Source organism: Ahaetulla prasina, chromosome 1 (genome assembly GCF_028640845.1).
Source record: "Ahaetulla prasina isolate Xishuangbanna chromosome 1, ASM2864084v1, whole genome shotgun sequence".
In the NCBI taxonomy this organism is placed as follows: Eukaryota; Metazoa; Chordata; class Lepidosauria; order Squamata; family Colubridae; genus Ahaetulla; species Ahaetulla prasina.
In genome coordinates, this window is record NC_080539.1 from 110,914,680 (window position 1) to 110,938,221 (window position 23,542).

General features: G+C 40.2%; 1 protein-coding gene across 1 annotated transcript in view; it reads right to left on the minus strand.

Annotated features, from left to right (window-relative positions):
• CLVS2 (clavesin 2) overlaps positions 1 to 17,663 on the minus strand; it is a 46,864-nt gene extending 29,201 nt beyond the window's left edge. Inside the window, exons 1-2 of the mRNA XM_058163851.1 lie at positions 17,275 to 17,663; positions 5,621 to 5,795 (exon numbers count right to left, since the gene is read on the minus strand). Coding sequence (XP_058019834.1) covers positions 5,621 to 5,795; positions 17,275 to 17,663 — 564 coding nt within the window. The remainder of the gene's footprint in view (positions 1 to 5,620; positions 5,796 to 17,274) is intronic.
• Positions 17,664 to 23,542: the final 5,879 nt, after the last annotated feature.

Consider the following 23,542-nt stretch of genomic DNA (forward strand, 5'->3'; position numbering starts at 1 on the left):
TGGGAGGTTTGGATGATTCAGTTTTAGTTGTCTACGGTGGGAAAAATCCTGTTTCACACCGGAGAAACTTGAAATCCCTTGAAGTAACCGAATTTGACCTGAGACTTCTGGTATGTTTCTTTTCTTCTTCTTGAAGAGAGAAACAAAGAAGCTGATCCCCAGCTGTTCTCCTCCCCCCCCCCCGCTTCTGTTTGATGTGTTTGCTCTTGATGGCAGTTTGAAGAAGAATCACACCGTGTTCTATTGTGTCTTTGTCTTTTCATTAGTAGAACAGTGTCAGGGAGAGACTTTTGACATCACTATTTACCTCTACAAAGTCTTTCGGGCTACCCACAGAGCAAAATCATAATACCAGCCACTTTATCTTGTGCTCAATTTAAATGTAATAAGGGGAAGTTTTTGAAGTTCCACCGATCACCTGAGTATTTGCTCTCTTAACATGTTCTCAGCAGTCTGGTGTCATGAAAAGCATTAAACATCTGCTCTGGGGAACTTATTTTCCTAGTTCATCTACCGACTCGGCTTAGAAAGAAGTCCAATAACAAAAGCAACGTTTATTTGAGCTATTGACGAATAAAAATTAGTAACCAGAAACCACTATTTTATGTTGTGATTAAAAATGACTAACTCTTCAGCAGGAGTGCTGAAAAGGGGTTTTTTGGGGGGTCACATGCTGAATAGCTTAGTAGGGTGGCTGGTGTAGCCCCTTATCTGTCTCTCCCCTGTGCCCATCCATCACTCTACATCTTGCATCTGTCTTTCATACTCTTTCTATTCATCCTTTTTGTCCCTCACTTTCTTCCCTATCTTTGCCTTCTTGATATATAGGGAGGACATCCAAGAACTTGGGAGGTTCAAACTGTGTGAGCATCCATATTTTCAGTCTGGAACAGTAAAACCTACGAAGCAGCTTTTTGAACCCTGGAAAAAGTAAGTAGAGAAGGGAGGGCTTAAGACCTCTGCCTGTCTCAGGGAAAACTCTTCTCTTCAAGTTTCATGCAACAAGCTCTGAGACAGGAATGAATAAAATAAGGAACCAGATGTACATGATGACCAGGCAGAGCCCGAGAAAAGGGTTAAGTGCATTATCCATCTCAAAACCCTTTTCACCCACAAGAGAAGTCCAGCCCACCTTGAACACCATTGACTCTTACCTACCATCAATTTGCTTTAACCATTAATAGTTCAGGTTCTTATAGATGATATATGGTAGACGCAGAGAGCAGACTGCTCCACTTTGGCAAGATTCAGTCTGAAGGTATGCAACAATAAAGAGCTTGAAAGAATCAACACATATCTTTCTTGGTTTTTGAGTCTGACGGTTACTTACAGAATCTATATAGCCACCCATCTTAAATACTGATTCTAGGCAGTTCACAATATTTCATAAAAACATAGCAATTTTCCTCTGAAGCTTCGAGATATTTTGGTACCAATCTTGAACAGTCTGAATTATTCTGCAGGCTCTGCAATTTCTCTGGCGACAGCTATCTCTCCCGCCTTCTGATAATCCTGAGGCAGTTACAATATCTGTTTCCTTTTTCTTTTCCTATAAAAGCAATTAATTTCCGGGAATGGTAGTATTTTGTATGCAGCCAGCCATTTTGAGCTTTGCAAATCTTGTGAGGCAAATCAAATTCAAATTAACGGACGAAACAGTATATGAGTTTATCAAGATAACATTATGTTTTATGCAGCAATACTTATCTAGCGTGCCCTGGTATAGATACAGACAAGCTTCTGGTGTACATGTTGAACACTGTGTCAAAGAAACAACATAAAACATTTCTTCTGTTTTCTGCCTGTCATCAGTGTTTTGCTCAGATCTGGCAAGTGGCTTAAGATATAAGGTCATAGCTTCACAATACGCTAGTGAATGAGAAGACATCATAAATGAAATCAGTTGGATTCACCCAATCAGTAGGTATCAATACAAAAAACAACTTTGAAAGGATTCATTGGTATTTGATAGTAGAAATTATTTCTTTTTTTAAATTATAGGAAATGAAAGGACACATAATTATCTTTGGAGGTATTTTTGAGGCAGGAGTTTAAACATAACTAATGGATAATGAAATAGAAGACTTCAGTATCTTAATTGTTGTTAATGTTGTGTCACTGATGATGCATCAATGTCTTAGAGAGCTAGTTTATTTCAGTTGTTCAATATTTGAGGAAAATGTTTGATATTATTATTTAAAGTATTTATTTCTAGAATCCTTGAGCATTTATAAATATTTTTGTTTTTATTTATGTATTCTGTTTTTCCTCTACGGAGTTAAAGGCAGTGTGTGAGAGATCACTCTTCATGTTTACCTTTACAATAACAACGTTGTTAGGCTGAGAGGGTGACAGCTGATGAACTACTTGACCTTACCTCTGTCTGGCCCCAGTCATATCACTACCTCATAATAGCTAATAGCTAAAGTGTCCATGAAATAGAAAATGTATTTTTTTGACAATTCAAAACAAAATTTTGCACTTCCAAAGTTCCAATCACCCATTCCAGACTGGCCTTCACCTCGATGAAACAATACCAGATTCAGTCAGAACGAAACAAAATCCAGAACAGTTTTGGATGTTCCCATGCTAGAAAACCCTGAGATTAGAAACAAGCTACAAAAGTCTGTCTACTAGATGGCGACAATGGTTGCATTAAATTCTGAATCTTTCCACCCACCCATCCAGTGACCAAACAGACTTTTGTAGCCCAGATCTGTTAGCTTTAACCCCAATCATTAAATTAAAGCAACAATTTGCCCTGAGGATATAATTATTCAAGCAGAATGGCTCTGTTTTTGATTCCTCACACAAGACAGAAACCCTTTTGCATTGATTATCTCCCCTGGAGTAAGAGGAAACTTTTGACAGGAAACGTTGAAACAACTCTAGTCAGCCCATTAAAGGGTTAGTTTTCTTTTTTTAAAAAAGTTTTATAATAAGTCTCTTCTTCTAATTCTATGTTGTCTATACTTATACCTAACTTTACAGACAGTCAGAAAATGGACTATCTCCTTCTACCCTAATATTTAAATATTCCAGGAATGTAGACTGGGGGCAAGAAGGAACTGTTGTCCAGAAAAAATGTCCCACCCTAGAAAGTAGAAAAAATATCCCTCCCAATCAGAGGATTCATTTACCTCCATGGCACATAGAACGAAAGAATAATCACAAGTCATGCACACACCCTTGCTCAGCAAAACAATTCTTCTTTGTATACATAAAGAGAAATTGCACACATTTGTGCACGTCTATGCTCCAAAGGGCAAAACTGATCTCGTTGCAAAAGAAGACACTATCAATCCACTAACTTTCTGCTGGGTACTGTCCACAAAACATGTTTGAGAAAAGACTTTTTACATCAGAGCTCTGTAGAAGTCACAAGCAACATTTTGGCAAATCCTCTTCAAGTGATCAGAATTAGAATACATAAATGCTCATCCAGATGGTTTTTAAATTTGCTTCATAGAAGTTCTACAATATTTCATTACTTCAAGGATGAAGGAAGCATTTTCTTCCTTAGAATCAGTTTGCAGTAAAAGAACAATATTTGGATAGTGCATTAAGGATGCAGTTTCACCATGGGGATTTTTCTTCTACCAGTGGCATTCTGCCAAAGAACTATAACTTCCATATCCCACTGCTATGTTGGAATAATACAAACATAATGCAACACATCTAGAGAATGCCAACTTGAGGAAATCTGTTTTTCAAAGTAAAATATGCAGTGTAGTCATTTGACATCATATTTTACTTTTTAAATAACATGTTAAACCTTCACCATATAGAACCAATTGTCCAGAGCTATTTTAAAGACTGAGACACATTTCATCAAAGGGCAACCACTCTCTACCTATGAACAACTAACCCCCTCCTTAATCATTGCCAAGAGATTAGTCTTTCAACTAAAAAGAAAACATGCTTATGGCCTCAGTTATCCATGGACTGAAGACTTGTCATCCCTTCAAGGTAGATCAAACTAGGAATCCAATATCATGTAGTACAACTTTTACTGTAAAGCCATAGTAACAAATCTTGCAATAATGCTTCCCTTCTCTTTTCCCTTATCTTCATGAGACCTAGGGAGGGTCTTTTCTGAGACATTTTCTCAGGTTACATTCCTATCCTGAACAGAGATGCTTTTTACCTGAAGGTTGTCTTTTACTCAAGGTCATTCCCCCTCTTCTTTACATCAGTCAGTGTTGCAAGTTGCCCTCAAACATATAGTATACATGGAAAGTTGCAATGAAAAATAGTTAACAAACATCTGAAGGGTACTTGATGGTCTCGGAGTTTGATTGTATTCTTGCAGACATTTCATTACCCAAACTAGATAACATCATCAGTGCTAGTAAGTAATGGGGTTTGTGCTCAATTTATATTCTAGTGGCTTGCCCTGTCAATGTTGGTGGAAGTGGTCCTGTACTTTTCTTACTTGTTGTATTAACCCTTACTAGCATTGATGATGTTACCTAGTTTGGGTAACAAAACATCTGCAAGAAAACAACCAAGCTCTTATAGCACCAAGAACCCTTCATTTCAACTCTGAGCTACAAATATTCTCCTTTATTGGTAACAACTATCTGTTAGTTGCTTAAGAAATTTACAGATGGCCCTATTTTTTAAAAAAATAACTAAATATTTATAGTTATCTTTTATTGAAACTATTATAGAAAAATGTGTTCATATGTAACTATATACTGTATCGGGGTAAAATGCTACTGGTTTGCACTGGTTTGGGTGAACCGATAGCAGCGGCAGGTAGTTCAGAGAACTGGTACCAGTGGCATTGCAAGGCTCCGCCCGCCCACCCACCCGGGTGTAACAGGAAGCAACCTGTTTTTTCCCTCTGTGCATGTGCAGAAGGCTTTGTACATGCACAGAGGGTCCAAAATTGCACGTGATGCGTGCGCACACTTCCAAACCAGTAGGGAAGGTAAGTAGATTTCACTCTTGTACTGTATGCATATGTAATTACATATATACATGTGTCTGTTGTACATACATGAAGCCATAGTTATACATGAACACATATAATTTATCTTGTAGTTATACTATTCTTTCTGACTTTTTTCTTTTGTATTTTTTCTCATTTGTTTCTTCTATTCAAAAAGCAAAAAAAAAAAAAAAAGGAGGGAAAGGCTGATCATTGCTCCTTGTATTTCTAGACCTATACATGAATGTATTGCCCGAATAGGACTACTAGCAATGGATAAATATCTTCACTGCTCCATAATGTATATCACTTGATTGTAGCTCTCACTGTACAAAGAACCTCACTTCAGAATAGTAATGTAAGATATATAACCCAGTAGTATATCTGCTTTCTTGGCCTGTTTTGTTATATTCTAACTCTTAATAATAATTTAGAGCTCCTAAATTTGAGAAATTAAATAAGTCCTTTAAACCTTGAGGATTGTAAATTTGAAGAACTATCAGACTGATTCTTCACAGTTCATTCTCAAATTCCACAATATACATATACACCTAAAATCTCAATTGTTAGACTGCAAAAAAAGATTGTTAGATTGATAAAAACATTAAACAGGAAGAACTGAGGAGAGATGCCTAGAGCGAGAAGAGTAAAAAAAAATATGAATAATGCTTAAAACCATTTTACCTGAAGGCCTTCTATGGCTAATCGAAGCATACTTGGTGTCAGCTTAGAAGCCTGTTTGAAAGTGAAATTACTCCAGTCTATAATCAAAACAAATCCATTTACTTGAAGTTCTGGATCCTCGATCATAGCTTCTAACGAAAGAAGGATGGCACGTAAAATATCCACCAGTGTGTATCTGTCAACAGATAAAAGCAAAAATGGCTGTAAGCTAACCAATAATGTTCAGATGATAGAAGATAAGGCCTTATTTTGCTATTACTAGGCAACATTTCAAGATTTCAAGTGATAAAGTTTTCATGAAATACGATTACTGTAGCTATTGTAACTACACACATATAATGTTTCTTTAGGTTTAATAGCGTTAAAGATTGAAAAAGTTGAATAGCAGCTATACAGATGAGAGCATATCACAATAGTAATTATTCCAGATGGTCCAGCTCTAATATCATTTTAACAACTCAATACTTCTTCCTTTCAAACTGCATTACATTTTGTTCAATAATCAGAATCAATATTCATCCAGAATGTCTTTATGTTACCTTCAGCATCACTGAACATGCTAACACAAAAACCTGTGGAGTCTCCAAAATGTGACAGACCACATTTTCAATGGTTGTATGAATCAGCATTTGAATAATCAGTTCAGTCATTGCTGGGAAGAAGATGGAGAGAGAGAGAAAGTGTTCTTAAAAAATAAACAAGATTTCTTCATGCATTGAAAAAAGTAATCCCCATCAAGATTTGTCATAAATCAATTGATCCAGTGTAACGTCAGAAATGTTGGTATCAATTGCATTAGATCACAATGTTTTTCCCCCCCAATAGTTTTACTTCCTGAAAAATGTTTGGTGATTATGGTAGGCGCCTTCAAACTGAACACAAATTTAATTTCAGAATAACTGTATCATGTAGAACTCTAGAAATATGAAATTAACTTTGGATGACAATACTCTACTTAATCACATAATATTTCGACGGAAGTTCAAAAGGGCTAAAAAGGGTTTTGCTGCTAATTTTCTTTATACTCAGAGTTTGATGTAACTTAGTAAAAGAATTTTAAAATAGAACCCAGCATACAATCTGATCCACGAGACATTTTATAGTGCCATTGATCCCACAGTAAAAATATGTTCTAAGAGTGATGAAGTGGCTTTGGAGGTCTTCTAGTCCAACCCCATGCTCAAGCAGGAGACCCTATACCACGAGTGTCAAACTCAATTGCTTCAATGAGGGATCATGACGTCTCGCAACGTTTTTTACCTTTGCGGAGCCGGGATGGGCGTGGCCTGTACGTGACACATCTGGCCCGTGGGCTGCAGTTTGACATCCCTGCTATACCATTCCAAACAAGTGGCTGTCCATTCTCTTCTTAAAAGCCTCCAGTGATGAAGCATGGACAACTTCTGAGGGCAAGCTGTTCCACTGGCTAATTGTTCTCACTGTTAGGAAGTTTCTCCTTAGTTCTAGGTTGCTTCTCTCCTTGATTATTTTCCATTCACTGCTTCTTGCCCTGCCTTCAGATGCTTTGGAGAATAGCTTGACTCCCTCTTCTTTGTAGCAGACCCTCAAATATTGGAAAACTGCTATCATGTCACTTTTCACCCCTGTAAAGTTCTTCTTTTCATTAGACTAGTCATATAACATACATATGTGTATGTGGTATTCTCTAGACTAGCCATACATACATATACGTGTGTGTGTGTGTGTGTGTGTGTGTGTATGTGTGTGTGTGTATGTGTAGTCTTTGATCACTGGACAAATATTATAATGCAGTTACTTTCATCATAATTTATTCTATGCTGCTATTTTCATAATAAAATTGACCACTGCAGTACCTATGATTATAATGCTGTAATCATAGGTACTGCAATGGTCAATGTTATTATGAAAATAGCAGCATAGACTATTTTTTGATGGAAGTAGCTGTATTAAAATCTTTGCCCAGTGATGAACTATTTACATAAAAGTTTATCTCATATTCATTGTAGATCTGTAATATGCAACATTTATTGACCTAGATAGGTGTGAAACCAATCATCTTTATTGTTATTTATGGTGACAGCACAGGGACAGAGGTGGGGGGGAGGCAGATATAAAATGAAGTTCCTTCACAATCTTCTGACAGATTTTATTATTATTTTTCCGACTGCACATGGAACCACAATATATACCAATTTTGAAGTAGACCTTAAGGACTTGAAATGCATGCCTGTTATGGAGTTTTCATAACAAAGCTTTCCACATATTTAAGTTTAACAAAATTTCAGAGCTTCAATTTTAAGAAACACCTCATTTTGCTTTCAATGTCTCTAAGTCTGAATTTGGAAACCCTGTGACCTGGTATTCAAAATGGCTAAAACCAATATACTAAATGAAATGCTTTTAAATAAAGTAAATTAAAGAGCTCTTCATGTTGACTTTGTATGATTACTTTTGGGGAAAATATTATGGAAGTAGTTTGTCACTACATTCTTCTAAGGAATTTTTTAACTTCCCAGTTTAATTTATATCCCCAGAATTCATTGTCCTCTCACATCCAAGTATTAGTTCAATCTGACCCACTAACTTTTGTGAGATTAGTTACAGTAAGCTACATGTACAGCAGCAGCATAAATTTGAAACAACCCCCTACCCACTTATTTAGCATATTGCACACAACAAGAATTAGGAAAACGTCCTTGAAAATTTTTCTCCAGACCTCCAGTCCTTCAACCTAGCTTAATAAAAATGAAGCATTGTTCACAATTTTACCCATCTACAAAAAAGTCAATCAATGTGTTTATTTTAATCAACAATCAGATTTATAATTTAGTAATATCATGTACCATGTCTAACAAAATAGAATATTGACAAGGAAACTATTAGACAACTAGCCAGTTTCACATCCTTAAAAACAGCTTTTTTACAGTAGGGGTTCTTCCCTTTACTAAGAAATAGGTTTGGGATATTTTCATCTGCATTTCTCAATTACGTTTCAATGTGTTGAACATAAGCATTCAGTATTTTTCCATATCAGATCATATGAAAATGTTACCAAAGAAGTTCTCACTAGGTGCGCTCTACAGTGCGCTAGATAAAACACAATGTTCACAAAGTGCAGAACAACTATATTCTGTTTTTGCCTCCTTCAAATCTGGTTAGAGAAGTGGTAGCAGATATCCAGGGGTGAAAAGATAAAACGGGAACCAAGCCTTTGCAGTAATATGTAGAAGATTAGTATTAACAATCAACAAAATTAATCTCTAAATTAAATCCGGCTGACTTCAGTGAAACTTAGCTTTCATACAGCGTCTCCTGGGTCACACTGTAAACCTGATGGTGTATCACTAATGCCTAAAGAATAATCTAGGATTTCTGCTTTATTTAACAGTGTCTAATGCCCCTATTTATACATGCTGTTAGAAAACCTCTGTTTATGCCATTTCTAAAAGTCTTTATGCCTTAAGAAAATAGATACAGTTACCAAACTGGAAAGGTAGTAATAAGCAAAATGTTCCTCTTTCAGTTCCAAAATTCAAAGTGGATTTAAATGAAATTTCATACAATCAAGGGGCAATTTTATGACATTTCTTACGTACAATAAGTCTTATTGAAATTCTCACAGCAGAATTTACTCCAGAAAAGGCACGTAGAGAACTGTGGAACTATGCTATGAATTATTTATATTGGTGGAGTATGAGGTTATGTCAATACAAATGGAAAAATGAGAACATTTAACAGATAGCCTTCGTTAGATTTCATAGTTCTGTTCAATTGCAGAAAAAAACAACTCCAAACTGGGATTACATATAGACTGTAGATGGTTTAGAACAGTGATGGCTAACCTTTTTGGTGTTGAGTACCAAAAGCGTGCACACACCCCCATAATGCAATGCGTGCACAACCACCCCCCATGCAACCCCCCCAAGCATCCACATCTAAACCCCCATGTGCACCCCTGCATATGCATGGTGACCCCCGCACGTGTGGGGGCCCCCATGCATGTGCACGCATCTCCCGCATGTTCCCTGAGCATCTGCGGCAGAGACCCGAAAACCAGCTGGCCAGCGGGAGGTGCACGCACATGCGCGGTGGAGCTGAGCTGGGGCGACGGCTCGCGTGCCTACAGAGGGCTCTGCATGCCACCTGTGGTTCGCCATCACGACCTATTTAGAATGTCCTTATTTTACTTCTTTAAATCAATAAATTTTAGTAGTGTTGGTGTTATTTAACTTTACTCTTGGGAATGGAATAACAAGTACTTATTTCTATCAAGTCTCAGCCCAACCTACCTCACAGAGTTGTGGGAAAAATAGGGGGCAGCAGTATTCTTGCTTTCAGCAGCAAGAGGAAAGGAGAGGTTTATGGATTTGCACCATGAATCTGAATTGTGTGCTCATCTACAACTTTATTCACACAGACCCCACTTTCATATTTCTCACTGAACACCTGGCATGTAGAAATGAGGCTACAGACTAACCCTAACCTTTATTATTATCCTTAATTGAATTTATTATTAATCTTATCAGTGAATGAAATATTTGCATGGAGGGAATAAAACAGCAAGGCTTTTGAACTAGATACTGATCCCACTAAACCGTACGGTCTATTACTTTCCCATTGAACTTTTAACTGAAGTTGAAGAGGTTAGAAAATGAACGAAAGAAATTCTCCTGAGTAGCAGCATCCATTTTTCTCTTCAGAAATAGCTTTAGGACTAAAGCTACCCACCAGCAGAACCATTCATCTCAAATAACTTATTTTATTCTTTCCCTTGTTCTATCTACTGTATAGAGATGTAGACCAGTAGTGGGTTTCAAATCCCGTAGCTGCCGGTTCACTTGTGGGCACTCACGCATTCGCGTGCAATGCTTCTGCGCAGAGATGTCCAGGTGGGTGGGTGGAGCCTCCCGTCACCGCTGCTACCAGTTTGCCGATCCGGGGCGAACCGGTAGCAACCCACCACTGAGGTAGACAGCTGAGAGTCAACATGGTATGGTGGTTAAAGTGGTACAATAGGAGCAAGGGAGACCAATTTCTAGTCCTCCCTTAAACATTGAAATCAGCTGAGTGACTTTGGGCCAATTGTTCCTCCTCAGCTCTTAAATCAGTGTCACTCTCTGCAACAAACCAACTGATAAAATTTCTTCTCACACTATGCAGATAGTTTTGGTTTAAGAACTAAGCCAACATAGTGCAAGCAAGCATAGACATCTTCAACCTCGTGGGACAAATGATTAAAAGAAGCATCTAGATCAGGGGTGTCAAACTCAAGGCCACGCAGGCTGGATTCGGCCTTAGATCTGCCTTGCAGGGCCGCACTGGAAACCTCTGCCAGCAAGAAGCGGAGCCCACGAGGGCCGCGAGCTCCATTTTTCCTGGCAAAGGGCTGCAGGAGGATCTCCCCAGCGCTGCCCAGGCCACCAAAGGTGCCCATGACACAAATGACATCAAGCTGGCCACACCCACCCTGGCCACATCCACCCAGCCCCCTGAAGTCAAACACAATCCTGATGCACCACTGAACTAGATGCATCACGTTGTAGGATATTCTGCTGAGGGTTTTGCAATAGGGCTGTGTGAAAAGATGTGTTCTCTCTTAGGCACTTTGCACTGCAGAGACAACACTCATCTGACCCCATGAGAAATCTCGAGACAGGGCAGTCCTGCCTGAATTGCCTGCCTAGTTCATGACCATTCCGGCAGTCGAAGCAGTGGTATTGCTCAGGCCGGCTAGTTACGAGGAAGAATGTAATGATAACCTTACAGAGTGTCTTGATTAGAGCAAAGCATCTCTTCAACACTTTGCACAGCTCTGTTGTGTGACCATTATACTCATAAACTCATAAACCATTATACTCGTAAGTGAGGATTTCTACTTAAGATTTCTTTATAAGAAAATATATGTAGCTTACTGTTGAACTATGGAGTTCTTGATTAGCTTGATTGTTTGCTTGCAGATATTTTATTACCCGACTACGTAATATCACCAGTGCTGATGATGTTACCTCATTGGACTATGAAAACATCTGCAAGCAAACAACCGAAGCTCAGAAGGCACCAGGGACTCCACCTTAGAGTTCTCTTAAGATTTTTGTTTAGCCTAGAAGATTCCCTACTGTGCTTTTAAAATATACAGATGTATTGATGAGAGAAACAGAATCTGTTGAATTCTATTTCTTGTGTCATTTTTATAGATTTCCATGTCAAAGGTACATTTTTCCCCCTACCACTCAACTTGAATTTTAAATGTTTAGCACAAGGACATGGTCTGCAATTTATGTAGGAATGTATAAGAGACAGGAGTGTTCTACAAAATCTATTTCCAATTTAATTGGAATAGGAATTTGCTAATTGGACTTATTCAAATGAGAAGCTGATAGTGGCAGCAATAGATTGTCTATATCATAGTTCTTATTTCTTTTACAATCAACTGTCACATCAATATAATTATGACCCAACACACAATTATGCATGCATAATAAATTTACAGAGAAGCACATTTCTTTTATCTTAGACATGAAAAGACTGAAAAAAGTTAACTGATAGAACAGAAACATCTGAGCTGTTCCAACTTATGTAGGGGAAAAAAAGAGGGACTTATGTCCAGGTAAGATAAGAGGACAAAGCCCTAACAAAGCCCACCAACCACAACCAAGCAGACACGTGAGCTAACTATATCTGCCAGCAATTTACTCCGATGACAGAAATCAGTTCTGGCAACGAACCTGCGATTGCCTGCCAAGTTCTCCTATCTCCTCAGACCAGTGTAACTGCAGTTCAGAAATAAACAGAAGCCAAAGTCTTAATCTCAAAATATTGCAGCCAAAGTTTCCAAGAGTCAGCTTTTGTCTGTCACAAGAAGCTATAGAGCAGCTCCTCCTGCTTTTATACCCTGTGGGGTGTGGCTCTGTGACTCAGCACTCTCTAGGCCTGCCCCACCCCTTCTTTTGTTGTTCTCGCCTCTCCTTTCTGCAATGCCTGGGATTTAACCAGGACTGATTGTCAGCAGCTGCGTCTTGAGGCATTTCCTGGGAGGGAGAAGGTGCGGGAGAAAGAGGCCTCGTCATCTCCTCCACCTGGCCTGCCTCTGGGACCAGGAGCGGAGCCAGAGAGGAAGGTCCTGCAGAGGGAAGCTGTTGTGACCCAGGTTCCTGGACCCGGACTCCTGGACTCGGATGATTCAGAAAGTGAGGGAGAAGACCTGGCCAGCCCTGCTTCTCTTGAGCCCTTTCCCTCCCTGGCACCCACTCAAAGGGAGGAGGAGGGGCCGGCACAGCCTGATTCCATGGAGCCTCCTTCTGATTTGGCAACGCCCCAAGAACAGTTTTGGAGTGATGCAAGGTTACGTAGACGTGATCGCCGTGCGCAGCAGTGGAAGAGTTGGGACAAAGCCAAGTCATAATTGTCATGCAGTGACATCTGCAGAGACTATAAATAGGAGGCGGGACTTCCTGGTTTTTTGTCTTGGACAAAGTAATGAATTGGCGCGAGCTAACTGTTTCAATGGAGGGAAGAATATATTCGTGAGTAATTCTGGCCTTATCTATAATTTCCTCGTTATCTCCAGAAACTTGGCAGGCCCGTGGGTAGACGTGGCCAGGACATGTATCTATGTAAATAAAAGGAAAAAAGGAAGGCCTCTGACGGACTCTTTGCTGGGAGTATTGGGGGAAGGGAAACAGAACAGAAGCCCTGTTGTCTCTTCCCCCTCACTCTCTGAGTCACTCTCTACCAGGAGGCCCGGCTCAGGAGCTGAAGACACAACACATATGTAGACTTGACTCTTTCTTTGAAAATGCATTGCTAAGGCATATCCATCCACAGCAAAGGAGAGATTCCAGAGGAATAAGCCAATACAATACATTCTCTAATTTCACCCATCTAATATTCCAAGATAGACAGATATAGGATCAGCATGAGGAAGAAATCTAAATGCTGTAGAAATCAGACTAATCTTGTCAGGGCTAGAGAAGTCTAATGACATAGCTTAGTTCAGTTCCCTGCTATGAGTTTTTTGTTTATTTGGTTTGGTTTTGGTTTTCTTTCTATTTTTAGTCCATCAGCTCTCTCTTGCTCATGACTAAACTACGTTTTAGCGGACTGTTTTATTGGGAATGCATCAATATATTTTAAGATAGTTAAAGCTTCAACGTGTATATCGTTGGAAGATATGAAAGACCAGGCCAGGGACAGATCATAATGGACAACCTATGTGGTCACTAAGAGTCAACACTAACTTGATGTTACATAATCAGTTTTAAGATACTTCATTGGCAAACTGTATGCCTCTGAGACACGGTTCTTGTTTTTTCAAGAAACTAGATCAAAAGCAAGTGCAACACTTGTGCAAGCTACTAGCATTTTGTCAACAATGGTTTCTTGCCCTTCATACAATAGCAGCCCAATCATATTCCCCAGAGCCAAATGATGATGATTAAGAAAAGGTTCAATTCAACAGTTATTTTTATACCATGTGTTTTACCCTGCTACAAAGGTCCCATGTAGGAATTGCAGCATCTGAAGTTGAGCATTACTCAGGGCAATTAATTCTGATTACAACTTCAGAGAAAGTGGAACCCTATTTTTGAACTCATACTCTATTCAGGTCACCCAGAAGCCATGCGATGTCAATATAAAGTGAGGCAAGGTCAAAAGAAAAGAACAACTGTTCTATAAAGAAACATCGGGATTCTTTATAGAAGATACAATAGATACAATAGATGCAGATACAATAGAAATTTTAATGTGAGCAGTGTAAACACTATAAGATCAGTCTAGAACAGGGATGTCAAACTCAAGTCGTCACCACATGATGTGTTGGGACTCCCCCCCCCACTTTGCTAAACCGGGCAGGGGCGTGGCTAACGCGTGACGCATCTGGCCTGTGGGCTGGGAGTTTGACAGCTTTGGTTTAGAATGTCCTGGTTTCAAATCACTACTGCAATCACAGCCACACCTACTGGAGCTTGATGTTTTCATTAGAATGATGAAACTTTCTTTACTCATATGAGGCCAAGAGGTGTCAGAATGATGAAAGCAACATCGTGGCATTGTGCCATAAGCACCACCCCTACTGTCTGTGCATGTGACATCACAATGTAGTCCAAAAGGGGTGGGTTATCTCGCTGCATTGCAACTTTCCTCGCTTCTCTATCCAGTAATGAAACCCCTAAATGAGACATACATTTTCTTTCAGTCTTCCAAGACAGACTCTGTATCTACTGTAGGTACTCCAGACAATCCTTTCAGGTAATGACTTTTTTGATAGGAAAGACAGCATGTTGTTCATTAGTTACTGCATTTAATTTATTATGGTTGTACAGTATTGACCTCTCAGAAGAGAGAAGCAAGCATTATGGCCCACAAATGCCCAATTAATTCAATCATTCTGGTGTATTGTGATCCGTGATGGGGAGCAAGTGTGGGAGAGGGAAAACATGACATTTACCATTTCATTTCAAGTAGCAAGCTACCTTGAGCCAGCCTCAAGTGCTTACCTACTTCAAGAGACTATTGTAAAAAAATAAAAGAGAAGGACCATGTATACTGCCTTGAACTCTTTCAATGAAGTATAAATGAAAGTAAAGTAAAATATATCACTGAGAAGTGAGGATAGGATGGCATAAAAGTCTTCTTCATGGATCAGAACTCTTTAACTCCAAGTTGGACAGACCTTAGACTTTGTGGGATTCACAAAATGAATCATATTGCTAGGATAAATTGGAGGGACATTGAAATTAATAGAAATTTTGTTAAAGCAGGTTTGAGCGTATCACTTTTCTGTTTCATAGGTAAGTCCTTGTATATTAATATTACTGTTTTCTGGTAAAGAAGCTGATACTGAATCTGCCAAGAAAGAAGAAACGTAAATTTGCCTTTAAATTTTATGGGTGTTACTAAACATTGTGTAACCTAGCTCATTTGGAAAAGTAGAAAACAGCAACATGGGTAACAACATTGTCAAGACATTATTTCTCTCGCATTGTTCTTGCCTTAATGGCCAAGGCCTAAATTGGGATGCTTGGAAGCTGTGGGGAGCCTGGATAGGGAACCAGAGATTTCTGCAGAACCCTGGTCAGATGGAGTGGCTGTGGGTGAGGAGCCCCTCTCTACCTAGGAGTTTATCATTTTTGATCTTAGATGCAATTGCACCACCCGGATAGACCTGGTGCACAATCTCGGCATCTTCCTGGATTCACAGCTCTTGCTTGAAGAGCAGGTGGCAGTTGGGGCTAGGAGGATTTTTGCTCAACTGCACCTTGTGCATCCATTATGGTCCTTCCTTGATAAGCAGGCCCTTTGCTCTGTCACTCACACCCTGATTCATTCCTATCTGGAATACTGCAATGTGCTCTACATGGAACTTCCCTTGAAAAGTACCTGGAGACTTTAGTTGGTGCAGATTATGATCACATGAGCAATATTGGGCGTCCCAAGGACGGTGCATGTAACACCCCTGCTGTGCAAGCTGCATGGGTGCCAGTCTGCTTCCAGATCCAATTCAAGATGTTGGTTATGACTTTTAAAGATCACCTGACAAGTCATCTATGGCCCATTATATTGGACCATCCCAATCGGTCAGGCAGGGAAGGTAGGCTGCATATCCCATTAGTTAAAAATTTTCAACTGGCAGGAAGAAAGCCTTCTCTGCCATTGCCCCTGCCTTTTGGAACATTCTTTCCCCAGAGACGAGGTGGGGGCCCCACACTCTTGGCCTTTTGGAATTGCTTGAAGAGTTGGCTCTGCATGCAGCAATGGGGCTGGTTAACGCTCTGAAGCCCTTCCCTTGCCTTTTGAATTTTAATTAATTTTAATGTTTATATATAGTTGTTTTAATGTTTTTGCGATCATTTATATGTCACCCAGAGTCACTCTATGAAGGAGACGGGCAGTTCCAAGTATGATACATCAAGAAATGAATAATTCAAGAATGAACTTCTCAGAGATACCCAACTGGCCTCAGCTTTGCAAATGAAATTCAAATTAGAATTAAGTTTCAAGGATTATTGTCCACTGTCTTAGATTGCTTGCCAACTTTATCCTTGGTTGTCTTTTAATTTGCCATTGCCATTGTTTTTTATACTTATACTTTTGTTTCAATGTTATGTTATTAGCCTGGAATCAGTTGGATCTAGGGCAAGTTAGAAAGATTTTGAATAAATAAATAGTTGGCAAATTGGGTCAGGGGACAAATTGCTAATTGCATTAGCACCTGCTGTTCAGGTCCCAGGAAAGTGTAACTGTGAAATTGAAAATGAACTTCTCACTAGTCACTGATGAGAAACTAATCTTCCCCCAAAAAAGTTATAGATGAAAGATTCTATTAAAATCAGTTTCCATTCATTGTTTTCACCATCATTTTATGATTGAAGCTCCATAGGCACACCTGATCTGCGCACATTGTTTTTTGTCAGAATTTCAAATTTGGGAAGAACTTTAAAAATTAATCTAGCTCCTTCCTCTGAATTAGATTACAAATATAACAGGAGTTTGGCTCCTGCATATTAGAATCAAATAAAGGTTCTTATTCCTATGGAATGGAATATCAATGAGATCAAAGGCGATTTGAACCCATTATGATGATGTCAAACATAAAGACTGCAGCACTATGATGGATACAGATTAGCATCTCAACCTATCCCCACCTTCCCCCCATGAGTTAAAACTTTTACCTGCTTTGGTCCCAGTTGGCAGCAAACAGCACCAGGATCTTCCTGCCATAATGATCAAGGTTGGCCAACCCTCCTGGGAAGCCATCCTTGAGTGCTTGCTTGATGCCTGGATCAGTGGCTTTGAAGCTCTTGAACATATCAAGGTTCTGCTGACGATACTCAAAGTATTGGGCCAACAAGCGAAACGCTTCAAAATGCTGGAACTTTCTGGCCCGCAAGAAGCGAAGAATAAAGGCATCATCTGTGCGTAGAAAGCCAATGTCTGGTCGGGTGATCACCATGTCCCGAACTTCTTGGATGTCTTGGTGCAGAGTGTCTGGGTTCTCATTCAGTTCCAATCGGGCCTTCTCCAGGGTCTCTGGAGACAGACCTGCCTGCAAATGAGTCATTGTGCCACTTGGTCCGATAGTGGTTCTTCTAGTACAGAAGAAGGGGTGGAATCTCCAAACTGACACAAAGCCTGAAATTTGGTCTCTTGCTTTGATTTATGAAACTCTCCCTTCCATTTCTAGTATCCAACAAATTAGGTAATTCTTTGCTACCAATCTCTCCAACACTAATGCCTAATATGATTCAATTAATATATGCTCCTCAATTCCAATCTACCCTTTCCATCTCCCAGTTAACTACAGACACACATACTACTATACTGTTGCTCTGCTCTCCTTTCTCAGCCCCAAATCCCACCCTTCCAACATCTGTCCACAGCTTGAAGCTGCAGCAAAACTAAACTCACATATAATTGAGCCCAATTACTCTCCTTCTGCAGCAATTGCCTGTTGATGACTAGAAATAATGGCTCTGACAGGGCCCAAGTAGAGAGAATAGAGCATCCTCCTTCTCATTCAGTCCGTGGTTTAAACAATCGGGTGAGAGCTAAAAAAACAACACCCCACTAAAATAAAATGCCTTGATCAGCAGATACAGATCAGCATTATGATGCCAGCCAGAACAAGGCCAAACAGCCGTACAGTGACTTTGCCTGGAGTGCAGAAGAGGTTGAGGTAATTAATCCCTCCACCACAGGCACTCTCTAATATTTTCCACCCACTTCTACCTGCAAATTAGAGATCTTCACCTTGCCGCTGCTGAAATAGCTAAAGAACTGCAATTTCAATAAATATGATCTAATTCCGAGCTTTCAGTAAAGGTGTTTTTTTTCCCCCCTGCCTCCCTCACTCTCTCTGGGCCATTTCTGTATAACATTTAAAAATCAATGCGTGGTAGGGTTCAAGAGGCATGTGCTGATCAGCTGGGTAAGTTGAATTATTGTTTTTAATCAATTAGCTGCTGCTTCAGATACCTCCCCCCCAAAGCTTTTTAATCTCCTGAGCAGGGGATGGATTCCTCTACCACGTCTTTCCACCCCCTTGTCCACTTACACAGTGACCTCATCTAGAACCAGCAAGGCTGCCGTCTGTCCCTCTTCGTCGCCTCTAGAAAACGGGAGGCGGTTGGGGGGAGGCGGGAAAGACCGGGGAGAGGCCGGGGGTGAAATCTAGGTCCTTTTCAATCACTGACGGAGCAGGTCTGGTCGCCTCGCGGGGATCCCAGCCATCCGCCGGAAGAAAAGCATTCAGAGACAAAAAGGAACAGCCAAGTAATGCCTACCAGCTAAAAAGCCAAGAAACACACACCAGGCAATGCGGCACCTTCCGGCATCTATCAGCCGAGGCAGCAACTCCTTCGGATGGGAGGCAGAAGAGGCAGCGGCGGTCAGAAAGGAGCAGCCGATCGATCAAGGACGGGCCTGTGGGCTCAGGGCTCCCCTCTTCTCTCCCCTCCGCTCCCGCTTTCCCCCTTTCCGCAATGGTGGTCCAGGCATCAGGGCGTGGAGGCGGCGTGTCCTCCTCGCCGGTCTTTTCTGGGCGGCGGTGGGGGGGGGGGATGCAGAGCTACTTGCCAGAGGAAAGGTGAAGCTGGGCGGCCGCCGGTAGCCGAGAGCCTCCCCGCTACCCGCCCGCCTTTGTGCTCCTGCAGGAGCGGCCGGTGACTTCTGCTGTGGCTCAGCCTGGTGATGGATGCGCCGCTTCCAGCAGGTCTACGTCAATCAAGGCTCCCTGGGCGGCAGCCGCCGGGGCAAGTTACTTCAGATCAAATCCCCCGCCCGAGCCCCTCGCATTGTTGTTACCCAGCCCGATCTTTGCCTCTCTGGCTGCGGAGGCTGGGTTTGTGATGCGGGGAGGGGGAAGCCTCGGCGGAACAGCGCGGGAGGGCGAAGAGCAGTTTTCCAATAATAGCCCCCGAGTCCCACCACAGCTTGGCCTTCCACCGCACTGCTTTCTCCGGCGCTTCTTGCTCGATCGGCGGAGCGCTTGTCTATCTGCCATCAACCCATCCTCCAGAGTCACCCCCACATTCCCGCCCTCGCCTTCATCGACTCTCAGCCCCCCCACCCCCACCGCTGCCCATTTGTTTGCGATGCCCCAACTGCGAGAGATCTAGTTGCTGACGGCTGTTTGGGGGCATCGGGTAAAACGAGGCCTGGTCGATTAATCTTGTGCCGTTTCTAATTAAAAAAAGCGACTCTCCCTCCCCCCACTCACCCGATTCAATATTGTGGTCGGTATATTGTTTGCCCCGATTCCAACCAGCAACACAGGTGGAAATATTACAAGGGAAACTGCCATTGACAGCGTCTTGTTTTTAATCTTTCAGAAACGGTATCTGGGGCAAAGCTACACACCACCACCACAATTGAGCCAAATCTACTTTGCCCTTGTCCCCTTTAATGCCTCCATTATATACATCACTGAAATTCCAGGCTACCCACTCTCTCTTAGCCCATCCTACCTCACTGGGTTGTTGTAGCGAACAAGATGAGGGAGCATTAGGTATGCTGCCTCAAACTCCTGAATGAAGCACAGGATATACTAGTAAGAAATAAACATTCTACATTCAAACACTGGGTTTAGTGACAAGGTGGGCTTTTGCATTTATCCTCACGTTCATCTAGCACAAAGATGATTTGTTCTCTTTAGCTCAGTGTGTGAGTTTGACACAAGCCAGAAATAAAATGAGAGGAATTTTAATTTTCTCCTTCAAATACACTCTCAATCTCCCTATTTGCATAGCTGATTGTTGAATTACAGTAATAAAAGACAGTGGAAGGTTTACAGAAGGATATTTGCATGCATTAACTAAGGTATTAAGCAAATATCCATATTTTCTGTCTAAATTTTGTTCATTCCTAGAAGAAAAGTTTTTAACCAAAGCTGATGCCGCTGGACTCCATTATATATTATGTATACCCCTGCTTCTTCCTTCATATGACTTTTAAACATACACTTTTTTGTTGTGTTTTTGTAATTTTAGATTCATTTTTTATCATCCTTCCAATATTCCTTTAATATTCCCAACCTGATGCATGTTAGTTTACTTTCTATCTACCCTTAATTACTTTCCTTCTCATCCTTTCCTACAGTGAGAAAAAATTAAATAAATAGGAATGGAGACAGCAATGATGGCCCACAATATTTTAGGCAAACTAATGAGGTCTTGCTGAAAGCTACTTCTTGGGTACAGCATTAGCTCTCTGTGTTGCAGAGAAAAATTTTTAGAAAGGGAATTTGACAGGAAGCTTCCAGATATGTTGGGTAAAGATAGACAATAATTTAAAACAGAGGTGCCATTTTGTTTGGCCAAAATACAAAGCTTTGGCAAGGATTCTCAGATTCTGCTCACACCTGCCTTTCTGGAAGTTTTTCCCCTCTATTCTTTGAGTGACATATGTCAATTTGAAGTAATGCTTAAAGGGCAAAAACTGTACTACAGGCAATCCTCAACTTACCACCATTTATTTAGTGACCACTCAAAGTGGTACCAAAGGTCATAAAATTGGGCATGACTCACTTAATAACGGCCTTGCTTAGCAACAGAAATTCTAGTCCTAATTGCAGCATAAGGACTACCTTTAGTTACTAAGTAAGATCTGTAACTAGATAGCTACAAGGTTCTAAATGCCAAACATTAAGAAAACACACGTTAGATGATTGATAATCCCATGGTTCAATTTATCTTCTCCAGCTGCTGCTGATTGAACAGTTCCCTTTGTTTGGGATCATCCTGAACAATCTCCTGCCTCTTACCAATCATCGTGTTAAAGAATCTCCATATTTTCCCCTCTTCCTTTTAGCCCAGGAAAAAGAAGGGAGAAAAAAAAACATCCCTCCCCCTTTTCGGCTTGGCATTTAATGTTTATTAATGTGAGAAGTTGGTTTTGGTTTATTTTAATCTGCTAATTTCCCCAAGAAAAGTGTAAAAATGTTTCTCAAATACAGTAATCAGGATGGAGGAGAAATTCTTGTTCAGTTAAACAACTCTTTTTCTTAGTTTTATTTCCTTTTTAATCTGAAAGAAGCTTAAAGTGTCTTTATCACAAGCCAGCAAATACGTTCCAGTGCAGCAAAAGAAAAGTATCGGTTCCTCCTTCTTAAACCAGAAATCCTTTCTCACTTTAGTTACTAAGAAGGCAACCATTTCCTTCTTTGACAAGTTAAGTTGTGTCCCACAATTTACTCAAAAAAAGATGTACATGTAGGTGGGATTGTTAAAATCTTTTACCTTATTTGAGTGACAAGAAATTTGAAACCTTTTCTCCTTAGTTGCTGCAGCAAGGAGCTTTAACGTTAGTTACCATACTTACTTCTGCAGCTGTAGCTGAACTCTGGGTATGCTTCATTAAAAGTTAACCTGCGTTTTTTGGCACTCAGTCTTTGTTTTTCTCTCACTGAATTGAATGTATTAAATTCTCTGTAGATTATTTACTGCTTCTTACCTGATTGCTTCCCTCAAATATTCTTTGTGCTAAATTCACTGTAAGTTGTCAGCTGCTTATTGATTGCTTTGTATATAATTAGTTTTAAATACCATTTAATAACATGTATTGATTTGTTATTAATTATTAAGTATAATTTCTGGTTTGGACAGCTTGAACACATAAACCTTTGAATAACCCTTGCTAAGATCCCAACCTAATTGGTATTGTGAAAGGCTCCAGTTGTAATAATTTTAAATGACATGTCCTGATGAAGTTGCCTTCTTCCTGATTCCAATCCATAGCAGAAGAATAGATCTTCTCCATCTCTTCCAGTTTAAAAATAGTGTTTTTCCTCTTCTCCCTACCCAATTTTTGCTATCAACACAATCTAGAATCTGTTATTAACACAGAATGTGCTCAGCTTTTATTGGTCATTTTAAGCTGTGTAAGCCCTCCCAACTCTCAATTAGAACAGCTTGCCTTCGGAAGTTATGGGAACTTCTTCACTGGAGGCTTTCAAGAAGAGATTGGACTGCCATTTGTCAGCAATGGTGTAGGCCAGGGTCTCCTGCTTGCATGGGGAGTTGGACTAGATGACATATAAGGTCCCTTCTAACTCTGTTGATCTAATCTATAGTAGTGGAAAAAATTGTGGAAACCTTTTGGGAAAAGTGTATTTTTGATGGCTAAAAGTGTATTTTTGATGGCTAATTACACCACTTTTTTTTTGGAGTTCCAAGTTAATCATATTCCACTGCTGGAATGGCCTGGGAATAGCCCAGACCTTAACCCAATTGAAAATCTATGGAGCCGACTAAAGAAACTTGTTAGTCAGAAGCGACCCAGCAATAAAACCCAGTTAATAAGAAGCAATCATTCAATCTTGGTTTCACATTATAACAGGTGCAGAAGTAAAAGACTTGGTTCACTCCATGGGAAGACGTTGTAAGGCCGTAATTCATGCTAAAGGTTACCCAACTAAGTATTAACTGACGAGATAATTTTTGTATCTCTCATTTTTTCATGTGTTTCACTTTTCTTCTTTATACTGTAACTGCTATTCTATTAGCAAATCCTTCATAAAAGTTATTGCATTACATTCTTGATTAAATTGTCTTTCCATTGACGGATAATTTTATGGTACTACTCCCAAAAAAGTGGTGTTATTAGCTAGTTTTAGAAAATACACTTTTCCCAAAAGGTTTCCACAATTTTGGCCAGTACTGTAAATAATAAAAAAAAAACCCTCCCCTCCTTTACTGTACATGGCCAGTTTGGCTTAGGCTGCAGAACTGTTTGCCCTACTGCATAAACTAGACTGAGAAATCAACTCCATAGGAAGACTAGAATTACTTGTATTAAGATTGGCTATAGTAAGGGAAGGCAGAACAGGAAACAATGGATGGAAACATTTCCTGACAGTTAGAACAATTAATCAATGGAACAGCTTGGTTTCAGCAGTTGTGGGTGTTCCATCACTGGAGGTTTTTTAGAAGAGATTAGAGAACC